This window comes from Entelurus aequoreus, linkage group LG24 (genome assembly GCF_033978785.1).
Source record: "Entelurus aequoreus isolate RoL-2023_Sb linkage group LG24, RoL_Eaeq_v1.1, whole genome shotgun sequence".
NCBI lineage: Eukaryota > Metazoa > Chordata > Actinopteri > Syngnathiformes > Syngnathidae > Entelurus > Entelurus aequoreus.
In genome coordinates this window covers 25,100,653-25,127,621 of record NC_084754.1, presented here as the reverse complement: position 1 = coordinate 25,127,621, position 26,969 = coordinate 25,100,653, and the positions used below count along the sequence as shown (strand labels likewise).

Genomic DNA, 26,969 nt, shown 5'->3' with positions numbered 1-26,969 from the left:
GGGGGTCTGGGTGACGAAAGCCCCCAGCCAGGTCCAGGGCATCGCCCTGGTGGGGGGACAAGGGGGGGAAGGCCCCCCGAAGCTCCTGGTTTTTCACCAATTTAACATGCTAAAATTAACAAAGACAGCACCATTTGAAGAAAATATTTTAGTGTTTAAAGACATGAAAACATCATTAATAGAACATACATAACCCAATTATCCTAATGAATCACTGTATATGGTTCAGTCCCAACAGTATTTAGTCACTAATATTTACATCTTGTGTTCATTTCACATCCACAGGTGTCACATCGATCAGTGTTATTATCTACAGTATTACCACATTACTTCAGTTCATGTAATGTAATGTAAACATTTCATTCTTTTCGCCAAAATAGGATATACATTTATGAAAATAATTAAACATGTTTAGTATTGTTTACTCATATTTGAAAATAGGAAATAATAATAATGTGAGGACACTGACATATTGCATGAAACAAGTGTGAAAATATTTACCTTCAAGATTGTTACACCACTGACAATAGTTTCAACAGACTACAAAAGAACATAATATTACAAAATAGTATTATATGCAAATTTATTTCAAATAAATTGTTAACTGGAATCAATAATGCGACTCTTTGAATTTCTGTAATTTCATAATATATTTTCACATGGCTTTTTATTTTTAGAAAAAAACATTCATATTTCGCAAAGCAATAACTGGTTAATATTCAAAACAAACATGCGTATTTCGCAAGCAAATATTTTTTAGCTTACCTCATTATTAACAACCCTGTCTGCAACTGAAGTGGGTGGATCTTTCCACTCGATGTCTACGGCAGTTTAAACAAAAGATGAAGTCCGTAAGGTTTGCTCACTTTCGGTTGACATCCAAAAGTACCAGCTAGTGAAAAGTTAGTTTTCCTTGCTTCAAGTTGTTTCATATGTTTTTGGCGTTTCGCATGTACTTCCAAAGCCTTGAAACCTCGTGATCTATAGTCAATATTATCATGACACCACTTGCACAAAACCTTTCCGGGACGATCGATTTTCCGAATAAAATCACCGAACAAAGTCGTAACTTTCTTCTTCCCAACAGTATCAGTGATTTCCCTTTCCATCCAGTCCCATCGGAACTTATTTTTGACATGTTTATCAATTTCTTTTACTCGTAATGCGTCCTTTCTCTCGAGAACCGACATTGTTTACATATGGAAAATGGCGGTGATAACCATTATGAATGATGACGTTATTAACGTCATCATTCATAACAGATGTCCTGATTGGTCACAAGGAACATATCGACCAATCAACTACGGCGTAATATAAACTACGTCTCGAATCTTGATTTAGGGTCGGAAAAAAAAACGGAAAAACGGGAGATAATTTTTTTTTTCTCCCCCGAGATTAAAAAAGACGGAATTCCGACTTTAGACGGAAAAATCACATGCCTGACTTTATCCTGCATTATCCAACATTTTTCCCCGTCAGATTTGGACAACCATCTGTTGTTTTTAATCATATTTATTTTATATTGTTTTTTATATTGGTTTTATATGTAATTATTTTTTCATTTTATTCAGTCATTGGTGGAGCTAAGGATATTTAAATATTGTTTTTAATATTGTTGTGCAGCACTTTGGAAACATTTTGTTGTTTAAATGTGCTATATAAATAAAGTGGATTGGATTGGATTGTCACACCTGCCAGCTTGTCCCATTTCAGTCCTAACATGTCCAAACACGCATTTACCTATGTGAACAAGTCATTACCTGTGGTTGTCTCTTTAATTGACTGCATGGCTGCTAGCTACTCCGTGATTTGAAAGTCTGCAGTTATCCCACGTAAGAAGATGAGCAGTTGGGCGGTGTCACATACATCGCAGCTCTCATCCAAAGCCACCGAAAAACAGTCCAAGTCTCCGTGGCATATCAGCGCAACAGAGTCCAATAAGCACTCCTTACCCTGAGATCGGTAGGTTGTGAGTTCAAACCCCGGCCGAGTCATACCAAAGACTATAAAAAAATGGGACCCATTATCTCCCTGCTTGGCACTCAGCATCAAGGGTTGAAATTGGGGGTTAAATCACCAAAAATGATTCCCGAGCGCGGCACCGCTGCTGCCCACTGCTCCCCTCACCTCCCAGGGGGTGAACAAGGGGATGGGTCAAATGCAGAGGACAAATTTCACCACACCTAGTGTGTGTGTGACAATCATTGGTACTTTACCTTTAACTTTAATAAACTCTCCGTCAGAAAACGCCTTACTTTTTCTGGCGCTTTTGTGAGAAATGACGAAACTTGTCCTGATGGCTGCATCTCTGGGGGTGTGAAATATGGCAAAAAGTCCTTGTGGGTTTGCAGTTTTACCATCAACGCATCAGCCTCCCTTGCGCGCGCTTCATCAGACAGATTCCGCTATTTTTCCTCGTGCTTCGTCATGTAGTGGCGATTCAAATGATATTCTTTAAACACAGCAACCTGTGTACCACAAATTATGCACACGGCTTTACCTTTAATTTCTGGAAATAAATACTTGGCAGTCCATGTCTTGTTGAAAACACGCCATTCCTCATCAACTTTTCTCTTTTTAGCGTCTCATCACTTGTCACTGTGCACCTCCACGCACAGGTTACACCCGGACATACGCACATAAATAACACTTTTCAAAATAAAAGCAGTACAGTTGTATTGCGCGCACGACATAGATGTTTTTTAAACTTTATTTTGTAATTTGTGATAGCGCTGTTCAATTCACTCACATTTGCACACACGCATACATCCACACGGAAGCAATACAAATAACGCTTTTCAAAACAAAAGCAGCCCCGTTGTATTGCATACTCGACATAGATACTTTTTTAAATTTATTTTGTAATTTATGATTGGCCTCACACGGGCCGGACAGGGATGCACAAAGGGCCGGATGCGGCCCGCGGGCCGCAGAATGCCCAGGTCTGGTTTAAACAGAAGGGCAATGCAGCACTGCAGCACCTGCAGTGAGCAAACTCGTCCAAAAGATGGCGCCAAAGCACAAACAATAACACACATATTCAGTGTCTTCGCTTGTTTTTTTTAAACTATTTGCATTACGGCCGTCAGCGAAGAAAAATCCATAAATTATCTGCACCGCTTTATAAGTCGCAGGGTTAAAAAAGTAGTTACGGTACTTTACAATATACTTATTATCTTGTAATACGAAAACCCCTGTCTACTCCAATGTTATAATATTTGTTACTTCTGTCACTTCAATTTTGCAAGACAAAATTAATATTTTTAAATCAGGTTTTCAATATCAGTCACAGGTAAATTGTATTTAATTCATCATATTTCTTGTTTGATGACTCCCTTTCATCAATCATCTAGGTTAGATTCGTACACCAGTCAGCATGTATTTATTGGTTCACTCACCTGGCCTTACAAGACACGGGCTCAGACTGCATGGCAAACATCAGACAAAGTCCTTGTCAAACAAAAGATGACTCAGCAGGGCAGATAATTCCACATATAAGGTCATAGACACCTAAAACAAGATGGTACCTGGGAAGATGAAGATGAAAAAGGCACTGATGCCACCGATGACGCTGATAACTTTACTGATGTCTGGTACGAACACAGCAATAAGGAGGGTTGCAGTTATCCACAAAAACGTCAGCGTGTACCGACTGCGACTTTCAAACTCCACTGTCACCACATCGCCACACCTCCTCCTCCGCCAACTCAGCAGAGGATCCTGGATCACTGATCTTACATGTGCAGAAAAATAAGACAAATAAAAATACTCAACTATCAATATAAAACCTAAGCAGGCACTAACAATTGAGTAGTGCTAAATATGTAATTTAGACTCAGCCTGACTCAACAAAATAAAGATGAAAATAATGAGAAATGCCCCAAACCTGCCCAGCAACAAGATGATAGGGTAGATGGTGATAATGGAGATTCCAAACAGCAGCCTGGCGATGAGCATCAGAATGTCATCACCCATGTATGACATCAAAATGTCCGGCTTCACATCCTTGCCAAATGTCAGATACCCATAAACCCCTGCAAAAAAAACGATTTGTACAGTTACTAACAAACACGATGCATATAAAGCCACACAGCAAATCTGAATAAACAGAAAAGTCCATGTCAGTTTGGCAGTACTGTGTGGATATATACTGTATGTTGGCAGGTGTGGGGTAACCTTTCACCTAATAAAAAGTGGTTTAATCTGTATGATTATGACTTATGTTGAAAAGAACAAGATTACAGGATCATGCGGTACAAATGTGGTTGTATATTACAGAGACAGAGTCAAGGTGGAGAGCAAGAAAAAAAGCGAACAAGAGCAACTGTGTTGATCAGGGTCAATCGATGTATTATGAACATGCATACAAAATATATTTCTAAATATTTACTATACTCATCCAATCTAACAACCTAGGCTTATCTGATTACCCTTATTTGCATTGTTTATTAAGACAGTAGCGCTGCATTGCAGGAAAGGTTTGTAGTCTGTAGATCTAAATACTTTACATATCTAATCTATAAAACGTAATTTTCTGGATTTGCCCAAATGTGTTTTGTGTTTTTAATCGCAAAAACAGCTTCTTGGTTGCAATGTAAAAACAAAAAAAGCCTTCTGAGTATGTTATGTAAATGAGTTGCCCTGTTAACAGATAATGTGATTCTAATTACCATTCTTTTGGCTGATTTAACAATACTTAAACCGTTGGAAGTGCTTAAAAAAACAATTGTGCGCTTATGCGAATAATGTTTTCCACAAATGGACAGTCATCATATAATGCAAAGTGAAGAATATGTGACTTGGATATTCTCTATCCTGTGATTAATAAAGTATATATACACATGTGACTAGTACATTTGCATTCAGTTACTGTACTTTACAGCCAGGTCTATCGACCCAGGAAAGGCAATCTAAAGACAAACTTTGTTGCTTCATTTTAAAAATCCCTTATGTTTGGTGCTGATTTGTACATAGTAAACAAGTAGTCATACCTGTGAGGGTATAGATGATGAGGCAGATGATCATAGTGATCACAGAGATAAAAGCCCAGTGAGTAAGACGCTGGTTCTCCATGCTGCTGTAAATGGCAATGGACGCCTCGTGACACTATAACAGAATGGAAAATGTATGTTTCTGATTCAAGTTTACCATTTATATTCAGTTGCAACAGGTAAACAGATGAAGAATGTTTTAAGGAAAGCTGACAGTGTCAATACTGCATATTTAAATGGAATGAAACCATGTGTATTAAACTATCTACTAATTGTGATATTTGTTAAAAATGCTCAGTGTGTACCACTTCTATAGAAAGTACATTGCCCACATCATCCTGGGATCTCTAAAAGTGCAAATCTGCAACAACCATTGATTTTTACAAAATACACCGCATCCGGACAGTATTGACACGCAACGTTTAATTTTTTCAACATTTTGTTATGTTGTTATGAAGCATGGTGGGGGCAACATCATGCTGTGGGGATGTTTTAGCAGCAGGAACTGGTAGACTAGTCAGGATAGAGAGAAAGATGAGTGCAGCATTGTACAGAGACATCCTGGTTGAAAACCAAAGCTTCCCATCTAACCTGATGGCACTTGAGAGATGCTGCTAATAGTAATGTGCAAAACTGCCCAACGATAGGTGTGCAAAGCTTATGGCATTATATTCAAAAAGACTTGAGGCTGTAATTGCTGCCAAAGGTGCATCAACAAAGTGTTGAGCAAAGGCTGTGAATGCTTATGTACATGTGTTTTTTTCTTTAAAAAAATGTTGCAATAAAAAAAAAAACTTTTTACATTGTCATTATGGGGTATTGTCTGTAGAATTTTAAAGACAAAAATGAAGGTATTACATTTTGGAATAGGGATCCAAAATGTGAAAAAAGTGAAGCGCTGTAAATACTTTCCGGAGGCACTGTACTTTACTGCTTGAATACATTTTATTTTTTTGCACAGACAATAATAGTATTGTTACACATTTACAGCATACTGTCTACCACAGAACGCATGACATTTCAGTGTAGTACAAAAAAGTACAAGGCTAATGTCTTTAGCGCATCTCGGTTCCATAAAGGCATAGAACGAACCAGTGGTAAAAGACCCAGCCTGGCTTTAGACTAAAGTAAAGTAAGGATCCAAACATTTTATTTGTGATCCCAGCCAGTGTGGCAATCTCAGGTTGATTTTAAATGAAGGATTTGTTCTCCAAGCAAGACACCAGTTTCACCATCACATTGGCCAAGATACAGGCTCTTGTCCCCACTTGATCCTAGCTGCCATCAACCTGGTTTGAATCTCATCCCACATCTTCAGGCTTTGGCCCCCACCAATCGACAGGATCTCATCAGCTCACCTTTCAGCTATTTGCACTGCAATCACTCAGCCTGAGGGGGTGAGTCTGTGTGTGTGTTTGTGTGAAATGATATGCATCAATCCTTTTGCATGCTCCATTCCTGTTATTACAAAACCCAAAGCCAGTGAAGCTGGTACGTTGTGTAAATAGTAAATAAAAACAGAATACAATGATTTGCAAATCCTTTTCAACCTATATTCAATTGAATAGACTGCAAAGACAAGATACTTAACATTCGAAATGGTAAACTTTGTTATTTTTTGCAAATATTAGCTAATTTGGAATTTGATGCCTGCAACATGTTTCAAAAAAGGTGAACAGGCTAATTAGGAACAGGTGGGTGCCATGATTGGGTATAAAAGCAGCTTCCATGAAATGCTCAGTCATTTACAAACAAGGATGAGGCGAGGGTCACCACTTTGTGAACAAATGCGTGAGCAAATTGTCTAGCAGTTTAAGAACAACGTTTCTCAACCAGCTATTGCAAGGGATTTAGGGATTTCACCATCTACAGTCCGTAATATAATCAAAAGGTTCAAAGAATCTGGAGAAATCACGGCAAAGCCGAAAACCAATATTGAATGCCCGTGACCTTCGATCCCTCAGGCGGTACTGCATCAAAAACCGACATCAGTGTGTAAAGGATATCACCACATGGGCTCAGGAACACTTCAGAAAACCACTGTTAGTAACTACAGTTTGTCGCTACATCTGTAAGTGCAAGTTAAAACTCTACTATGCAAAGCCAAAGCCATTTATCAACAACACCCAGAAACGCTTTGCTGGGCCTGAGCTCATCTAAGATGGACTGATGCAAAGTGAAAAAGTGTTCTGTGGTCTGACGAGTCCACATTTCAAATTGTTTTTGGAAATTGTGGACGTCGTGTTCTCCGGACCAAAGAGGAAAAGAACCATTCGGATTGTTATAGGCGCAAAGTTCAAAAGCCAGCATCTGTGAAGGCATGGGAGTGTATTAGTGCCCAAGGCATGGGTAACTTACACATCTGTGAAGGCACCATTAATGCTGAAAGGTACATACAGGTTTTGGAGCAACATATAATGCCATCCAAGCAACTGCTTATTTCAGCAGGACAATGCCAAGCCACATTCCGCACGTGTTACAACAGCGTGGCTTCGTAGTAAAAGAGTGTGGGTACTAGACTGGCCTGCCTGTAGTCAGGACCTGCCTCCCATTCAAAATGTGTGGCGCATTATGAAGCGTAAAGTACCACAACGGAGACCCCGGACTGTTGAAAAACTTAAGCCGTACATCAAGCAAGAATGGGAAAGAATTCCACCTGAAAAGCTTCAAAAATTGGTCTACTCAGTTCCCAAATGTTTACTGAGTGTTGTTAAAAGGAAAGGCCATGTAACACAGTGGTAAAAATGCCCCGGTGCCAACTCATTTGCTATGTGTTGCTGCCATTAAATTCTAAGTTAATGGTTATTTGCAAAAAAAAAATTAGTTTCTCAGTTCGAACATTAAATATCTTGTCTTTGCAGTCTATTCAATTGAATATAAATTGACAAGTTTTTGCAAATCATTGTATTCTGTTTTTATTTACAATTACACAATGTGCCAACTTCACTGGTTTTGGGTTTTGTAGATCCTACCTGTATCTAACAAAGGTTACCTTGGCAACTTGGGAAGTTACACATGAGCTACCTTGCTTTAGACTGATTCTACTTAACCTGCCTATTAGATTTGAAAAACTCTTTCTGTGGCGCTCAGATGCCCTAGACCAGGGGTGGGCAATTAATTTTTACCAGGGGCCGCATGAGCAACCCGAGCACTGCTGGAGGGCCACATCGACAATATTTCAATTAAATTTTGCTCAATATTATTTTTGATGTATACCGTAAGATAAATAATAATAATAATAATAATTAATAATAATAATAATAATAATACTTTCATTTAACCTAACTTAACTTTATACCAAAAGCACTGCTTTGGAAATCATTTGTACCCCTTTCAGAGATCACATTTAGTTCCCCTTAAACATCCTCATGTTGCACAATGAAATGTAAGCATAGGATGAAGTGTGCATTCCTGTAACTTTCTCTAGTAACAGCATTCCATGATTAATATCAATAAATTAACATTAATAATAAATGACAGTAAAATAAGCAGTCATAGGAGGAGGAGTCATAGTGTAACTTTGTGTGGTGTTTGAGTTGTCCGACTTTTTGTGTGGCCACAAACGCACCAGTGGTTTAGTGGTATGCGTGTTGGTGACAGATGACAAGTTGGTAAGGGCCTGGTTTGTACGGCAGAAAATGACTAGTTTTTCGAGATAGAAGTGTTTTACTCATGTTTTTGGTGTGGTTATGGCCGAATATAAACAATTTTGCTCAATAAAGTGATCGATATAATTCCTGGCCTCGAAGCATCTCGACAGACGTTACAATAATTGAACGGTGTTGACGAACACCGTTAGGGCCGCTTGTTGTCACTGTCACTCAGAGTTGCACTGCAAAATTACACAGAATAAATGTGTTTATTTTGTTTAGAATTCAGATGGGATTTGATTTGGTGTGCGGCATATATTTGCTGTGCGCAGAGGACGCTTGAGCAGTGCGCAATTGCGCAGGCGCGCACCTTTGAGGGAACGTTGCTTGGCAGTCCATGTCTTGTTGAAAACACGGCATTCGTCATCAACTTTTCTCTTTTTAGCGTCTTGGGTGTAAACCGTGCATCACTTGTCGCTGTGCACCTTCCCTCACAGGTTACACACGGACATACGCCCATAAATAACACTTTTCAAAATAAAAGCAGCACAGTTGTATTGCGCGCACGACATAGATGTTTTTTCAACTTTATTTTGTAATTTGTGATTGTCGCTGTTCGCATTCACTCACAATCACGCACGCGCATACGTCCACACGGAAGTAATACAAATAACGCTTTTCAAAACAAAAGCAGCACCGTTGTATTGCACACTCAACATGGATACTTTTTAAAATTTATTTTGTAATTTATGATTGGCCTCACGCGGGCCGCACAGGGACGTACAAAGGGCCGGATGTGGCCCGCGGGCCGCAGAACGCCCAGGTCTGCCCTAGACCGTGCCATGAAGCTGACCTCAACTCAACACACACCCCTGAAATAGTTTAGAGTGTGACAGTTAGCATTCACCACCATATGTTTGATACGTTTTTTTAAGAGAAATACCGAAAATAACCCCCAAGTTTACAATTTTCCCATTGCCTATTGTAATAATCCTTGATGATTTAGTTTTTTCCAGTTTTTTCCATGAGTGTAAAGCAGCTGAAATGGTCAAAAGGTGACTGAAGAGGTGACAAATGAGTGCATTAATGGTGACCCTAAAGAAATCTGCAGTTTAATCACAACAGAACAGCATGCATTCACTAAAATAACAGCCAGAGAGTGTTTTATTATTTCTTTAGACTAACCTGAGCATGACACACTTGTTACCTGTCAAGATAGTGTTGTATTAACACATACATTTGAAATATTTTTCATCCACCCTGACTGTCCTGGTTGAGTTAGAGTCAGATTTCTGGGGGAAAAAATGGCAAATTTGTAGCAATAACGGAAACGTAATTGTTAACAATTGTTAGAGGCCAGTCACTCTGTGACCTGCTCGTATGTCGCGCCGCTAGAGGACACTTTCGCTTTTTGAAAGTGAATCAGTTAAAACTAAGCCATCAAATATGATTAACAAATATTGAAATGATCCAAAAAAATATGTATTTGCAAATGCTCCACCCTGACAGATGCAATAGCCAATTTATAGATTACTGTCTTCTTATTAGGCCTAAACTTGCATTTAACCACACCTGGAATTAGGATTAGTAGCTACACTAATAACAATAACCCTAATTACTAAATGTAATGAGTGCAATCAAAATAAGTTTGATGGGCTTTTTCCTGGCAGAGTTTGGTATTACAGTTGTTCCCTAAATTCAAGAGTGCCCCAACTTAAGTGTTTTGACATAAGAGCAGTCTCTCGGTTAATTGGTATGCTTTAAGTTACAAGCCAAATTTTAGTTACAAGCATCCCCAAATGTCACAACGACCCTATAAGATCCGTCCAATACATCCGGTCTTACACACTAGCATTAGCATATAACTAGAGATTGACATAACTTTGTTTTCCAACCATTGGAAGGAAGAAAGTGGATGTAAAGGATGGTGCTGAGAAGAAGAAGCAGATGGTGGCTCAGATTGTTGAGCAGCCATCCAGAAACTTGAGGGATCCTGGTACGAATCCAGCTTTCGTCAGCCGAGGAAATGCTGTTGTGTCCTTGGGCAAGACACTTCACCCACCCTACCTCCAGTGCAGTGCACGTTGGTGTATAAATGTGAGTGAATGTTTGGTAGCGGAGGAGCAAATGGGCAGCCATGCTTCTGTCGGTCTATCTTACAGCAGCTGCGGCCACAATTGTAGCTTATCACGATCAATGTGTGACCGTGGAATGAATGAATGATGAGTTCTCAGTGTCACATGCTTTAGGTCACTAAAAAAAAACATTATAAATATCCTCCATTAGTATGAATGGTAAAATAATATCCAAACGACGGCCTTTTTTCCATGAACACATGTCTGAAGGAGAAGCAGCTGGAAAAAGATGACACAGAAGTCCATTCTCCAAGGTAAATGCTGTACATTATTATAACATTACTGTGTAAAATACTGTACCGTTTTTTTCGGACTATAAGTCGCAGTTTTTTCCATAGTTTGGCCAGGGGTGCGACTTATACTCAGGAGCGACTTATGTGTGAAATTATTAACACATTACCGTAAAATATCAAATAATATTATTTAGCTCATTCACGTAAGAGACTAGACGTATAAGATTTCATCGGATTTAGCGATTAGGAGTGACAGATTGTTTGGTAAACATATAGCATGTTCTATATGTTATAGTTATTTGAATGACTCTTACCATAATATGTTACGTTAACATACCAGGCACGTTCTCAGTTGGTTATTTATGCGTCATATAACGTACACTTATTCAGCCTGTTGTTCACTATTCTTTATTTATTTTAAATTGCCTTTCAAATGTCTATTCTTGGTGTTGGCTTTTATCAAATACATTTCCCCCAAAAATGCAACTTATACTCCAGTGCGACTTATGTTTTTTTCCTTCTTTATTATGCATTTTCGGCCGGTGCGACTTATACTCCGAAAAATACGGTAATTGTTAGTAGTGAATACTATTGAATTGCTTTAATACAATATTTCTTATCTAAAAGTTTGTTTTCAAATCAAAAGGGCATATTACATGTTGAAATTGTGCTGTTCTGTGGGGCCCTAGCACCAATCAAACTGATTTAAATGAATTTCAGTGGGAGATTTGAGAGTGTGTTAAAAGCTCGGTCACAGAACCAATAAAGCTTGTAAATTGAGGTACTACTGTACTCACTCTTGTGTACAGCATGTAAAACAACATCAATATTTAAAAATAAATTCTGAGTAAGTGTGAATAAGCTGTTTCTGGGTTTCTTTGTTTTTGTTACCCTTTTTAGTTTCACATTTCTGTAAGGATTTTCTACCTGTAGTTGAATCTCTTAAAAATGTTTATAAAAATATATTATTTAATGTCAAAAATAAATAAATACAAAAAATAGTGGTGTTAAATGAGGTGCAAGGAAGTAACGATTTTAAATATTTTCTAACTGCTGCCTCGCTCAAAAGGTTGAAAGTTTGGCAAAACATGCATAACTGCTGCTATTCAATGGGCTCTACAAAACATTAGGGATGGGTACCATTTACATTTAAACTGATAGTAGCACCAAATTGGTATAAAAAAAAAATGTGCCGGTGTTTAAACGGTGCCCCAACCAGTAATAAAAAATGGAAACCACAATACATTTTGTAAAAAAAAAAAAAGTAATACATTAAAAAATAATACATGAAATACACAAACAATTGTCAGAATTATTGTAGCAATAAAGAATATGACGGCCGTGCAAAAGAGGATTTATTTGAGTTGTAATGTTACTACACAGAATGACTTGGGTTTGTGACTACAACCTCGATCACTGTGACCATCATCGGTGCACAATAGGAAGCGCTGTATTGTTGTTGTTTTGGCTACTGTCTAGTGCTGCAGCGTTAGCGGTGTTATGATGGCTGCTGCAGTTTACAGCATAAGACGTTACTTGCACAACATCACTGTCAAGCATTTCTTGCAGGTGGTTGAGTCTGCATTCATTTAGAACCAAAATGAGGCCTCAAACGCTACTTCTTTTATCGGGCGGCTTACTACCGTTTACTTTGGCACCGGTACCGTTATGGAACGCAACTTTTAGGGTCTTCAGCCAAATCACCAAAAAATAGGGTGCTATTCTTTCCACATGACTGTAAATATATTTGTTTGATTTTACTTACTTGGTAACCAAAGCAGATGGTTGGGATGACGCTGAACGTGGATGCCCAGGAGCTGATCCTACACAGAATTAGGCAAGTTAGACTCATAACTTTCACATAATTTCCAATGTTATGGCGCTGACACACATTCCAGCTAATTCCTCTGTCAGCGCAACGAAACCTTCAGAGTCTTAACAGTGAAAGTGGTTCCGTCTGTCCTAGTGGCCTCGATTCAAAGTAGAGTTATGTGTAGGATTGATAACAGACACATTTCCTGTAAGCAAGCTCATAAGACTGCTATGACTGTCAAGTAGGTTTATAGCCCACAAGCTTGTCCCAGAAGACCAGACTTTAATTTTTGAGAAGATGGGGATACAATACCTTTGAGATGAATCTAATAAACAACTTGTTTCAGTCAAGGGGAGCCCAGTAAAAACAGCTTAAAGCTTATTCTAAAATTACAAAATAATTAATGCTTTCATTTGTTATATAAGAGTGACAAGGCTTGAAGCAACTAAATATAAACTTTTAAATGAATTATTGAACATATGAAATATTCACTCCAATTAGATTTTTTAATAGATCACCCTGTACTGTCATAACTGGTTAGGTTAGTCTAGTGTCAAACATCGAGCAGCCACTGTTCATATCACAAAATATATTTTTTTATTCAATTTGTGTGATACTTTTCACACAATGCATATGAATATACAAGTATATAACCACTCAAACCACTCACCTCGAGCATAGATCATGTGTTGCATTTGTGATATAGTCTCAGGTTGCTAACTATCTAAATTGATCGGTTATGCAAGAGCAACACAAATGTGCATGGTTGTATCTACAGTACGTGTACATACCCGCTGCTGTAGAGAGGGGTTATGTGAAGCAGAACAGAATGCATCGTGTGGTACTTGATGATGATGGCTATGGTCAAGTAGGTCGCAGCCAGAGTGCCCAGTACACTGTGAGTGAAAATACACAAGGACAGCAAGTTCAGAAAAACATAATTTAACAAGTAAAGAATGCAGCTCAACGGAACATGACCACAGGGTTTGCTGGCTTAAAGAGGGTCATGTCTGCAAAACAAATTATAGAATGTACATTATGATGGCCAATACATACATACATACATATATATATATATATATATATATATATATATATATATATATATATATATATATATATACACATACATACATACATACATACATAGCCTGCTTGGCACTCAGCATCAAGGGTTGGAGTTGGGGGTTAAATCACCAAAATGATTCCCGGGCGCGGCGCCGCTGCTGCCCACTGCTCCCCAAGGGGATGGGTCAAATGCAGAGGACAAATTTCACCACATCTAGTGTGTGTGACAATCATTGGTACTTTAATCTTTAATTAATCTTAATATATATCTGTGTTTATGTATCAAAACATAAAATTAAATTTAAAAAACTCAATATGATAGTTTACATGTTTTTTTTGCCAAGTGTAAAGTGCAACAGTAACAGTTTGAATAATTATTTTATTTTCAGTAAATTAAAGTTCATATATCGCCTGATCTGCAATCATATCCGTTTACGTATTTCACTGGGAAGGCGAAATGTTCTTAAAGAGGAGAATTTCACAACAAAAGAAAGTTTTCAATCGCTGGTGCTATTGTTAGCTGATTGGATTTGTTTATTGAGCGAAGCAGTCACACATCCTGTCCCTCATTCAATGTGTGCATGTCGTAACTCCGGACGACGATGTATCCTACTTAAAGTCCCAACTAAAAAATCTGATTTTGAATATACTGTATGTATGTACTGCACACCGCATTTTACAGCTTGGGTCTCTGTGGCATTAAAGGCCTACTGAAATGAAATTGTTTTATTTAAACGGGAATAGCAGATCCATTCTATGTGTCATACTTGATCATTTTGCGATATTGCCATATTTTTGCTGAAAGGATTTAGTAGAGAACATAGACGATAAAGTTGCAACTTTTGGTCGCTGATAAAAAAAGCCTTGCCTGTACCGGAAGTAGCGCGACGTCAAAGGTTGAAAGGCTCCTCACATTTCCCCATTGTTTTCAATGCAGCTAGAGCGATTCGGACCGAGAAAGCGACGATTACCCCATTAATTTGAGCGAGGATGAAAGATTCGTGGATGAGGAACGTTAGAGTGAAGGACTAGAATGCAGTGAAAGACATATCTTTTTTCGCTCTGACCGTAACTTAGGTACAAGCTGGCTCATTGGATTCCACACTCTCTCCTTTTTCTATTGTGGTTCACGGATTTGTATTTTAAACCACCTCGGATACTATATCCTCTTGAAAATGAGAGTCGAGAACGCGAAATGGACATTCACAGTGACTTTTATCTCCACGACAATACATCGGCGAAACACTTTAGCTACGGAGCTAACGTGATAGCATCGTGCTTAACTGCATATAGAAACAAAAGAAATAAACCCCTGACTGGAAGGATAGATAGAAAATCAACAATACTATTAAACCATGGACTTGTAGCTACACGGTTAATGCTTTCCAGCCTGGCGAAGGTTAACAATGCTGTTGCTAACGACACCATTGAAGCGAACTTAGCAACCGGACCTCACAGAGCTATGCTAAAAACATTAACTATCCACCTACGCCAGCCAGCCCTCATCTGCTCATCAACACCCGTGGTCACCTAAGTTCCAGCGGTTCGACGAAGGACTTCACCCGATCACAGATGCGGTTGGCGGCCGGGAGACGGAGGAAGTTAAGGTGAGTTCGGCGGCTAGCGCGTCTTCTATCCATCTCAAAGTCCTCCTGGTTGTGTTGCTGTAGTCCGCCGCTAATACACCGATCCCACCTACAACTTTCTTCTTTGCGGTCTTCATTGTTCATTAAACAAATTGCAAAAGATTCACCAACACAGATGTCCAGAATACTGTGGAATTTTGAGATGAAAACAGAGTTTTTTGTATAGGATTCAATGTGTCCGCATACTTCCGTTTCAACGATTGACGTCACGCGCATACGTCATCATACATAAACATTTTCAACCGGAAGTTTAGCGGGAAATTTAAAATTGCACTTTATAATTTAAAATTGCACTTTATAAGTTAACCCGGCCGTATTGGCATGTGTTGCAATGTTAAGATTTCATCATTGATATATAAACTATCAGACTGCGTGGTCGGTCGTAGTGGTTTCAGTAGGCCTTTAAGGGATCATAACAACACTCTCTGTTGATCTGTCATCCTCCATGAACCAGGAAGTACCCTGCTGTAACATACAGTACATATGTACTACATAACTGTTATTTTTATCAATGTTGTTAACAGTTACACATTTTTAACAGAATCTTTTATTTTAGATTTTTTGTTATGCACACTTGCATTGCAAATTGCATTAAAGTACAGTTTACAAAACCCTCCTGTTCTGCTCTTAGTAAAATAATAAAATATTATAACGCAAGGCAAACTGCCTGCAGACATCAAAACCAACCAAATGAGTAAATAGTGTTGTATTGGTTAATTTAATATGTTTAACTGCTAAGGTTTCATGGTTTGTACCCCTATGTCGATTTTTTTTACAGTAAGAACCGAAGAGCTTATTTTTAGACCATGTCTCACAATACTATTGCTGTAATGTTTTTGCTTTAGGACTCTAGAATCTGAACAAGGGTGTGAGCTGACCAAGTTTTTCAGGCAAAGTGCAACGGTGACCCCTATAGGAACATCTTCTAAATGTACCCCTTATATTGCACAACCTAAAATACTTGTATGTTTAAGGAACATGAATAGTTTTGACTAAAGTAATGTGTGTAGTAATGGTGTAATACAGTAATTCAATGTACCAATTTCTGATTGTTTAAGAATGTATCCATTATGTGGGAAATTGGGAAAGTCTGCTTTGTGTGCAGCTAAATGTTCACACTTAAACAGAAAGAAAGACTTCAAATTTAAATGATATATTATTCTGAATATTACATTAGCAGATACACATGACAAGACAGCCAGGTTGAAAGCATATGGAGTGGAGAACCACAGGCTATCTAAATAACTGTATCAACGCTACCCTGGCTATTAAGGCCTGATCTAACTACAAGCATTGCACTTGAATTTGTTTACATGTTGTTTTCATTTATGCATTTGAGTGTGGGGAACCACAGGCTATCTAAATAACTGTATCAACGCTACCCTGGCTATTAAGGCCTGATCTAACTACAATCATTGCACTTGAATTTGTTTACATGTTGTTTTCATTTATGCATTTGAGTGTGGGGTGGTTTAGCTGGGAGAGTCTGGCTCTGATGCCTTATTTTCTCTTAGAAGCCTTTTTTTTTTTACTTAGGGGAGTAGGATTCGACAGAAAACACCACTGAAACATACATTATACGTATATTTGTGGTGGAGAAGAACTGGAAGGCAGACCTGATGTATTTTTGAATGCTGATCTCTTTTGGGGTGGAAATGGGCAGGATGAGGAAGGCACACAGCAGCACCAGGGCAAAGCGTTGGTCCGTGTAGAAGTGATAGGGCCTCTCGGTGTCTGGCAAACCAGTTATTAACTCATAGAGGGAGTCACACACTAATAGACAACACAAGAAACAAACAAGAACATTTGAAAATAAGGTCAAATGAGAATAAAACATGAGACAAAACATGAGATGGAAATTCATAATTAAAAGTAAGTTACCCGTTTAGATTTTTAGGGTAACAATGGTACACTAGTTTGTAATAAGAAGAATATGTCATTAACACGGTAAGCCCAGGCTTTTTAATGCTTTAAGTTATTAGTGGACCAGCCTGGACTCCTCTCAGGTTTGTTAGTTATTGTTCAAATGTGTGAACTGTAAGGCTGCAGCTAACGATTATTTTTCTATCGATTAATCTATAGATTTTTATTTTTATTTTTTCGATTAATCGGTTAATCTATAGATTTTTATTTTTTTTCCGATTAATCTATAGATTATTTTTCCTTTTACCGATTATTTTTTTTATTCAAAATGAAGATGAAAAAAATAAATGTAGGCCCGTTTTTTCAAAAGGCATGGCTTTTATTTACAAAAAAAAAGAAGTATGGCCACTCAGTCAACATTGACAACAACATGACTAAATATTCTGTAACAATGTAAACATTTAAAACTTTTAACATTTAACAAAATTAAAAGTAGCTTATTTGCTTTTTAATGTGCAAATATAAAAGTCAACTACCAGTGCAAATCTTAATATTCTGCAATAGTATAAGCATTTCAAAAGTAAAAGTATTGCTTACTTTGCTTTAAAATGTGCAAAAATAAAGATAAACATCCAATACAAAAAAGTGCAAAACGAAATATTCTGTAACAACAGTGTAAACATTTCAACAAAAGTGAAAGTATTGCTTATTTGCTAAAATGTGCAAAAATAAAGATAAACATCCAATACAAAAAAGTGCCAATCTAAATATTCTGGAGCACTGTAAACATTAAGTATTGCTTTTAAAATGTGCAAAATAAACATCCAGTCCAACACAGTACACAATAACCAATTCTACTCATTCCAGTGAGTGACTAACAGTTGTAATGAAGAAAGGTTAGCATGTGTACATGCTCTGGTTCTTTTCATGTTTACAATATTCCCAGCAGCTGAAAATAGGCGCTCAGAAGGGGTCGATGTGGCTGGAACTGAGAGGTAATTAGCCTTCACCTCAAACCAGGACTGCGAGTGAGCTGAGCTGCAGTTTAAGTTTCTAGAAGGTCAACGGGCTCATAGTGATGTTACTAGTAGTTGACTGGGAGGTGTTTATTATCATTTGGGGAGAGTCCGCTGCCTGATGCTCACCTGCTAAACACCTATCTGCTCCACGCTGAAGCGCTGACTACATGCGCTCTGAATGCGCGCTGCTGATTGGCTGACAATGCTTTGTGTGTAACCAATCAGATGGTTGTGTGGGTGGGACAATGCTGCGTGCTGAGACAGAGGCAGTAGGAGCAAAGCAGCTTGTTAAGACTTTAGCTTTAGCTTAGAAACTCGTTCGGTACACCCCCGTACCGAACCGAAAGCCCCGTACCGAAACGGTTCAATACAAAACACGTACCGTTACACCCCTAGCGGATACAAATGATACATTCATGTTTTTGTGTAATGATGACAACGTATGCTCGCGCGGACGATTGACTAGTTGATGGTTTTCTTTTCAAATGTTCGTTCATAGCCGTTGTGCTGCTATGATAGGCCATTTCCGCTCGACACAGTGTGCATACAACAACATTATTAGGCCGTTTATTGAAATACTCCCACACTTTTGACCACTTTTGGCATGCTTTTTCCCCCTCGCTCGCACCGCTCGCATCGTCTGCTTTGATCGTCTGCTTTGCGCTTCGCCATGACGGTTGTGTGACGTAAATATGCGACGCGTCAACGCACAAAAACGGCGTCGACGTATTTACGTAACCGATGACGTCGACTACGCCGACGCGTCGTTTCAGCCTTAGTGAACTGTGCAGCTTCTCACGCCAAGCAACTTCTATTAGGTGTTTTATGTACTCTACTGTACATCTGACACAAGATTCACTGGTATATTTACATAATACAAGTATTAATATGTTTCTTACATACAAAAATCCCTTAATAAGTATATATAAACTGGTGCTATCTAACAACTGATTTTTAAAATCAGATTAATCACTTAGAATAGTGATTATTTGTGATTAATTGCAATAAATTACATGTATATTTTAACTTATATGTTATTTGAACTTTTAAAAAGACCACTATATTTTGACACAAATGCAATGTTGTTGTCAGAATGGCATACATGAATATTTATTAAATGTTTTAACTTGAATTATTTGCTCAAAATTTGGTAACAGTTGTACTATCTAAAGTCTCATTGGGGTGTCACACTTTCGCCTTTTTCCTCTCGTCCACCATCGATCCACTGATTTTGAAGGCGACTCCTCGATATACAGTATATAACCATCAAAATTATTGTCAACTCTGGAACCCTTTACCAACAAGTTTGACAAGTGCAGAGGATTTTTGCTGCGATGTAAACTTGTGTTAGAACAGAGACCCCAATACGTTTTTAATTATCGAGGCAAGATAAGTTACGTAATTGATTTGTAACTAGAATGAGCAAAAGCATAGGCAGAAGCTTGGTTTCCTTCCCAAGATAAACAACCCCATTACCTTCGCTGAGTTTTCCTAAAAGGTGAAAACAGTTCTATCATTCTACTCACACTTCTCCAGCACTGGAATGAGGATGCTCTCCCTCCAGTATTCATCAATGGCCGAACAGATACCCTAAATAATCAGTTGGTGGCCAGAGAAAAACCTGCCATCTTCAACATCCTGGTAACTATCAGCATCCATATCAATAAACAGCGCCAAAGCGAAGCATCCCTAACACCTTTTCCCATCAGAACTTACTCCCCAGTCTTTAGTGAGAGCTACAATAGTACTCAGCAAGCGCTTAAACTCTTGCACCCATCAGTGAGGGTGAGGACCAAGACCCTACTAACCGTCTGTCTCTACTGGCTCAGCTCAGGCTTTAACAGTCAATCCCAGGTCTTCCTCAACTGGGCACAGTTCACCAGGGTTGACTGTCAATCCTGGGGGACTTCATTGAAGTGCAAAATAAGTCAGTCGTATTTTTTTCCTATGTGAACTTGTGTTGATTAGCTGAGTAACTGTTTGTTTTGTAAAAACAACGTGGCTGTAAGGAACTCGCATGGCTGCCGTTTTAGTAACCCCAAGATGCAGGAACCAGCAGACGGAGAGAAGGTATGAGTTTTAATTTACTCAAAACACAAATGAAGCAGTCTTGCATGTAAACGTTCCACAACATAAAGTGATCTTGGAGCACTGGAGCACTAAGGAGTGCTCAAGACAAGCATAAATAGAACATATGCTGATTGGCAGCAGGTGTGGACCACCTGCCAATCAACAGCAGGTGAGTGAACAAACAGTGCTCAGCGGAACAAGCAGGAAGTGGAAACCAAAATAAGAGCACTGTTGGGAAGTAAATACAAAACAAACAGAAATTAAGTGACAGATCGTCACAGAGGCTCCTCATTTATGTGTCATTTTTTTTCTTCTCATTTAAAAAAAAAATAAGACAACCAGTTTGGCAGCCACTCTCTCCCCGAGCTTGGCAATGTGTTCCACAGTACAGGGTAAGAGAGAAACAGTATATTGAATCTCCCTTATGTCTTGCATGTTTGGAAATTTACAAGATAGAATCTTTTGAATGTATCAGTCCTGGTAGACTTCAGAGCTGAGGGTAACTTTATTGATGCCGATCTGGAAGCCAGACTGGGAATACTGCTCAAAACACTATAGAGCAGCATCGTTACAAAGACACCGGATAGTCTGATCATCGTCAAACCCCAGACCCAGATCATAACACTTGTACTTCATGGAAACCATCAGGATAAGCTATATCTCATGGTGTTGCAAAACCCCCTCTATTCTTTAGTTCTTGGTTTTCCGAAGCTGAGAAACAATCCTCAAATCAACTAGACAACAGGGGGAATACTCAACTGGAGCAACTTCTGCCTCTCACATTGCCTGAAATCAGCTGTTCCTCCTACCTTTGAATGATAATCCTCATCCTTAAAACCACAGCAGACTTGTCCCAGGTTACTACCCCCGATTACTTTAATTTGAAGGAAGTCTAGCAAGACTAAAGGACGTTCTCTAACTCATCATAGGCCTTACAATAGTTGTATCAATCTCCTTTCAGGGGCCTCTCTCCCTGTAGGGAGGATGTATAACATCTCACGTCCCAAATGACAACCTATGAAAACGTACATTAAGACCTAAATAACTGGACCCTCTTTTTCCTCTGGTGCGGGATTTTACTTCACGAACAAGAAAGATGGCAACTCACTGATGTAGAATCATGACATTTATGCCCTCATCCATCATCACCACTGGCTTTGATGACAACTCCTTGGAAGACTTATTTCAATTCATAATCTACACCAAATTATCTACTTTCCAGTATAAAATGTGTTTGCCATCCTAATAAATCCTTGTTTTTAGCCCACATCAAAGTATCTGCAATTTGCAGCTTAGTCCACAATCCCAATACCAGCTCTGATTTTGAAGCCAGCGAGCACAGCAGTCGGAATGTCCTTACTCATCTTTGCACTGATGTATGCATTGACCTGACACTGATTGTTAGCAACCTGTGTCCTGGGCATGACGTTATAGTGTATCCGGCAGTGGAGGCTCCTCTATGGAGTCTTGGGGCACTAGGAGGTTAACCCCTTTACTACTGTTACCCCAGGTTGCCCTTGGCAAAGGCCTAGTACCTGACTGCCCCCTAGCCAGGGATACGGTGAAGACCTCAACGGCGGAGCAGGCGGAAGACAGTAGATTTAAGAACTACCACAACGGCTGCAATGGCGGAAGAAGGCTGCAGCAGAAAAGGGTCCCCAGTCGTCTTGGACTCCATGCCACTGGACCCTGACCCGATTCTGTCAATGATCTTGTGGTGACTGTCTGTGCACCAGTCTCCACACGTTAAAGTCACGCACAGGCATCCTCCATAAAAGGTATACACCCCTACCAGGAGGATCGTCATACTCGTTCGAGTGACCGCCGATGATGATGTTAGCAACCCAGGTCGCCTTTCAGGTAAACATCCGCAGTTAAGGTAAAGGGCCATGTACGGTCAAAATATTGTGCTGTACATTTGTTAATATTATTCACATACGATAAGTTAAAGTTAAGTTAGAGTCCCAACGCTCGTGGTGAGGTGAGGGGAGCAGTGAGCAGCACCGTGTGCCGCACTCGGGAATCATTTGGTGATTTAACCCCCAATTCCAACCCTTTATGTGGAGTGCCAAGCAGGGAGGCAATGGGTCCCATTTTTATAGTCTTTGATATGACTCGGCCGGGGTCTGAACTCCCAACCTTCCAGTCTTAGGGCGGACACTCTAACCACAAGGCCACTGAGCTGGGATTGTATTGTTTTGTAGGCTCCTAATTTGTCAGCCCTAATGTTATCAATATTTATTATAATTATAAGTAAAGTAATATTATGAGAGTACAATAATATCTAGGTTTAGGGTTTCCCCTGCGTGTGATATATTGTGGTGTTCGCCACAGCAAAATAAAAGCCGCAACACCTTAAAAATGAGGGATTTTTTAACGTGAAAACCAATTAAAGTAATATAATGTATTGTAGCATCTAGAAGTCACACAAAGTCTGACGCTTTTCTTAACTTTTTGTTGCCAATCTTATAGCCATCCTCCCGTGCCCACAAGTCCATCTCCGTGCTTCACTGTCAGACACACACACTTCCTCATTCTCCGCCAATGCCCTCTCAGACACGATATGTTCACGATCATGGGAACTTTGATCAATGATCAACTCTGACCAACACATGAACAAAAACAGAAACACTAGAAGGTTTTTACAGTATGAATGTATATATATACAGTATATAGCCTACTATTTGCGCACTATTGACTGGTGATGCATCGGAAATTCGTCCGCCGATAAAATATTTTGATCACAAAAATAACACTGCCAATACCGGATGTTGTATGATGTAGGAAATACATACACACACGATTGTCTGGCAGCATGTCTGCAATGTGGATGTATTTTAAAGGCCTACTGAAATGAGATTTTCTTATTTAAACGGGGATAGCAGATCCATTCTATGTGTCATACTTGATCATTTCGCGATATTGCCATATTTTTGCTGAAAGGATTTAGTAGAGAACATCGACGATAAAGTTCGCAACTTTTGGTCGCTGATAAAAAAGCCTTGCCCTTACCGGAAGTAGCGTGACGTCACAGGTTGTGGAGCTCCTCACATCTGCACATTGTTTACAATCATGGCCACAAGGAGCGAGAGCGATTCGGACCGAGAAAGCGACGATTTCCCCATTAATTTGAGCGAGGATGAAAGATTCGTGGATGAGGAAAGTGAGAGTGAAGGACTAGAGGGCAGTGGAAGCGATTCAGATAGGGAAGATGCTGTGAGAGGCGGGTGGGACCTGATATTCAGCTGGGAATGACTAAAACAGTAAATAAACACAATACATATATATATATATATATACTCTATTAGCCACAACACAACCAGGCTTATATTTAATATGCCACAAATTAATCCAGCATAACAAACACCTCCCCCCTCCCGTCCATATAACCCGCCAATACAAATCAAACACCCGCACAACACACTCAATCCCACAGCCCAAAGTACCGTTCACCTCCCCAAAGTTCATACAGCACATATATTTCCCCAAAGTTACGTACGTAGCGACACGCACGTACGGGCAAGCGATCAAATGTTTGGAAGCCGCAGCTGCGTACTCACGGTAGCGCGTATCCAACTCAAAGTCCTCCTGCTAAGAGTCTCTGTTGTCCCATCTCCACAAGCATGCTTATCCAACTCAAAGTCCTCCTGGTAAGAGTCTCTGTTGTCCCAGGCCAATGGTAAAGCTTGTCCCAGGCCAATGGTAAAGCTTGACTGTCATCGTTCGGGAATGTAAACAGTGAAACACCGGCTACGTGTTTGTGTTGCTGCAGCCGGCCGCTAATACACCGCTTCCCACCTACAGCTTTCTTCTTTGCTATCTCCATTGTTCATTAAACAAATTGCAAAAGATTCACCAACACAGATGTCCAGAATACTGTGGAATTTTGCGATGAAAACAGACGACTTAATAGCTGGCCACAATGGTGTCCCAAAATGTCCGCTACAATCCGTGACGTCACGCGCAAACGTCATCATACCGAGACGTTTTCAGCAGGATATTTCGTGGGAAATTTAAAATTGCACTTTACTAATCTAACCCGGCCGTATTGGCATGTGTTGCAATGTTAAGATTTCATCATTGATATATAAACTATCAGACTGCGTGGTCGGTAGTAGTGGGTTTCAGTAGGCCTTTAATAGATTCGAGATTTACCAGCGGACAATGCAGTTTGCAGCACATGAAGCAAGTATGATGTAAGGCTCGCTGTTCGTTGCAGACATCGAGCGACAGAAGTAAAGATTCTCTCAACAGGAGTACAGTCCTCACAACAATACCAGAAAAAGATGCTAGATTTGTTGCTAATCCTTTTTAATAATGAATAGGTCACTTTAAGGATTGGAAAAGTCTCTAGACACTTTAAAATTTCTCAACAAAGGACATTGTACAATATGCAGCAACAATCAAATAATAGAGCAAAACGATATAATAAAGAAAAAATATATGTTATTACTAATTAATAAAACAGATTTGTTTTTGAATGTCTGTATAAAATGTATTTAGCTTTTTTAAAGAAAATACATGCATCACCGCAAATTGCCCACATTTTTTCGACCACACCCCCATCATGGCTCTAGCCATGGCCCACTGCCCCAGGCATATTGGCAATCGGGGGAAAACCCCTGAGGTGGATCCAGAGTGGATTTAAAGATGTTGCCTTTACACACCCTTACAACGGATTTTAAATAGAACAATCAAGTTGTGATTGGATTATAGACTTCCATGTATAAATATGTAGATTATTAGACATTATCAGGTGCTAAAACAAAGTGGCATAACTATAGATATGACAATCATTTTTGATACTTGGATGAGTCGGTAGTCAATGGCTGCCAATCAATTATGTTAACTAATTCACTTTCTCTAACTGTCAAAGTTAACATGGTAACTCATGCGACTGATAACAAAACATGATCGCATTTATTATGTACTGTATAAACGCAGATTAATTGCGCAATTTATTCTGACTGCACATGCTTCTTAACAGCGGATGGTTACCTGAAAGTCGGGGCAGGTTGCTTTACGGTCAGTGATCAGGTCAATGCACACGTCAGTGCAACGACTGGTGTGCTTGCAGTCAAATTTTATTTCAAAATAAACTCCTACGGTAGTTTAGGTGAAACTGCAAATTCTGAGCAAATAAATGATGTGCATTCAAATAAAACATTTAATACATTTTCCCATATGACAGAAAAATGCATTTGTGTCAAAATATTGTGTCTTCCATCCATCCATTTTCTACCGCTTGTCGCTTTCGGGGTCTCGGAGGGTACTGGAGCCTATCTCAGCTGCATTCGGGCGGAAGGCGGGGTACACCCTGGACAAGTTGCCACCTCATCACAGGGCCAACACAGATAGACATATTCTCTTTGTCTTCAAAAAAACCCGCCAAAAGCAAATCCACCCCCAACCCCACCCACCCTACCTGGCATCCCCCTCTCCAACTCTGCCCCTCCCCCTTCACCTGGAGGAAGATCAATATGCCTCTCTCTCTCCCTCCTCTCTCTCCCTTCTCTCCCTCCTGCTCTCCAACTTCAAGAGCAATAATAACCAACAACTTTTCTGGTCAGTACCACAACACAGCGGACTCTGATGCTCTTTTTGGTTCCAGTGGACTACACATCATCCACCTTAATGTGAACAGCCTCTCTGGAACCAAACTCGACCAAATCAGAGAAATGTTCCTCAACACGAAGGTAAAAATCTTGTGTTTCTCTGAAACCAAATTTGATCAAAGTATTTCTGACTCAGAGATAGAAATAGAAAACTTTTCGGTTATCAGAAAGGATAGGAATAAACACGGTGGGGGCGTTTGTATGTATATTCACCAAGATATTAAATACATAACTCGCACTGATCTTAACCACTATGACCTGGAATCTGTGTGGGCGGAAATCAAATTTAAAAACGCTAAGCCGGTACTAATAGGGACTGTTTATAGACCCCCTAATCAGAGTGATTTCTATGGGGCTCTGGAAGAGTGCTTGGCAGGGACAGACAACGTGGAGAAAATTATAACTGGGGATCTGAACACAGATATTCAACGCAAAGATGTGCCTGTCTTCAGATCCTACAGCAAGTTTTATAATCTGCACGGTCTTTCCCAGCTAATAGCGCTACCTACAAGGGTGTGTGATTCCACCCAATCAACCATAGATCTCATTCTCACTTCAGACCGGCCTAAAATGAAAAATAGTGGGGTCATGATCTGTGGTCTTAGCGACCACTATCTAACCTTCTGCACCCGCAAAATAGCTAAACCCAAAGCCAATGGCCACATAACAGCCCAATCCAGATCCCTCAAAAAATACTCCAATGACAATTTCAATTTAAAATTAGATGAGAGGGACTGGTCCCCTGTGCTCGCGAGCAACCTGGTTGATGTTGCTTGGGATCGCTTCAAAACGGCGTTCCTAAAGATACGAAATGACATGGCTCCCGTGAAAACAGTCAGGATCAAAGCCCGCTCGGAACCATGGATGAATCCGGACCTATTAGCTGCCATAAAAGACAGAGACAGAAAATACTCCGAATACCAAAA

At 39.5% G+C, this 26,969-nt stretch overlaps 1 protein-coding gene across 6 annotated transcripts in view; it reads right to left on the bottom strand.

Annotated features, from left to right (window-relative positions):
* Positions 1-26,969, bottom strand: part of LOC133641627 (putative sodium-coupled neutral amino acid transporter 8) — a 42,893-nt gene that overhangs the window by 9,847 nt on the left and 6,077 nt on the right. For 4 of the 6 annotated variants that reach the window (XM_062035491.1, XM_062035493.1, XM_062035492.1 and 1 more), the window contains exons 3-9: positions 17,093-17,249; positions 13,554-13,658; positions 12,715-12,772; positions 4,992-5,106; positions 3,887-4,034; positions 3,528-3,733; positions 3,399-3,450 (exon numbers count right to left, since the gene is read on the bottom strand). In XM_062035491.1, coding sequence (XP_061891475.1) covers positions 3,399-3,450; positions 3,528-3,733; positions 3,887-4,034; positions 4,992-5,106; positions 12,715-12,772; positions 13,554-13,658; positions 17,093-17,249 — 841 coding nt within the window. Of the gene's footprint in view, positions 1-3,398; positions 3,451-3,510; positions 3,734-3,886; positions 4,035-4,991; positions 5,107-12,714; positions 12,773-13,553; positions 13,659-17,092; positions 17,250-26,969 lie in introns of all 6 variants that reach the window. The other 2 variants (XM_062035494.1, XM_062035495.1) reach the window with 2 other exon arrangements.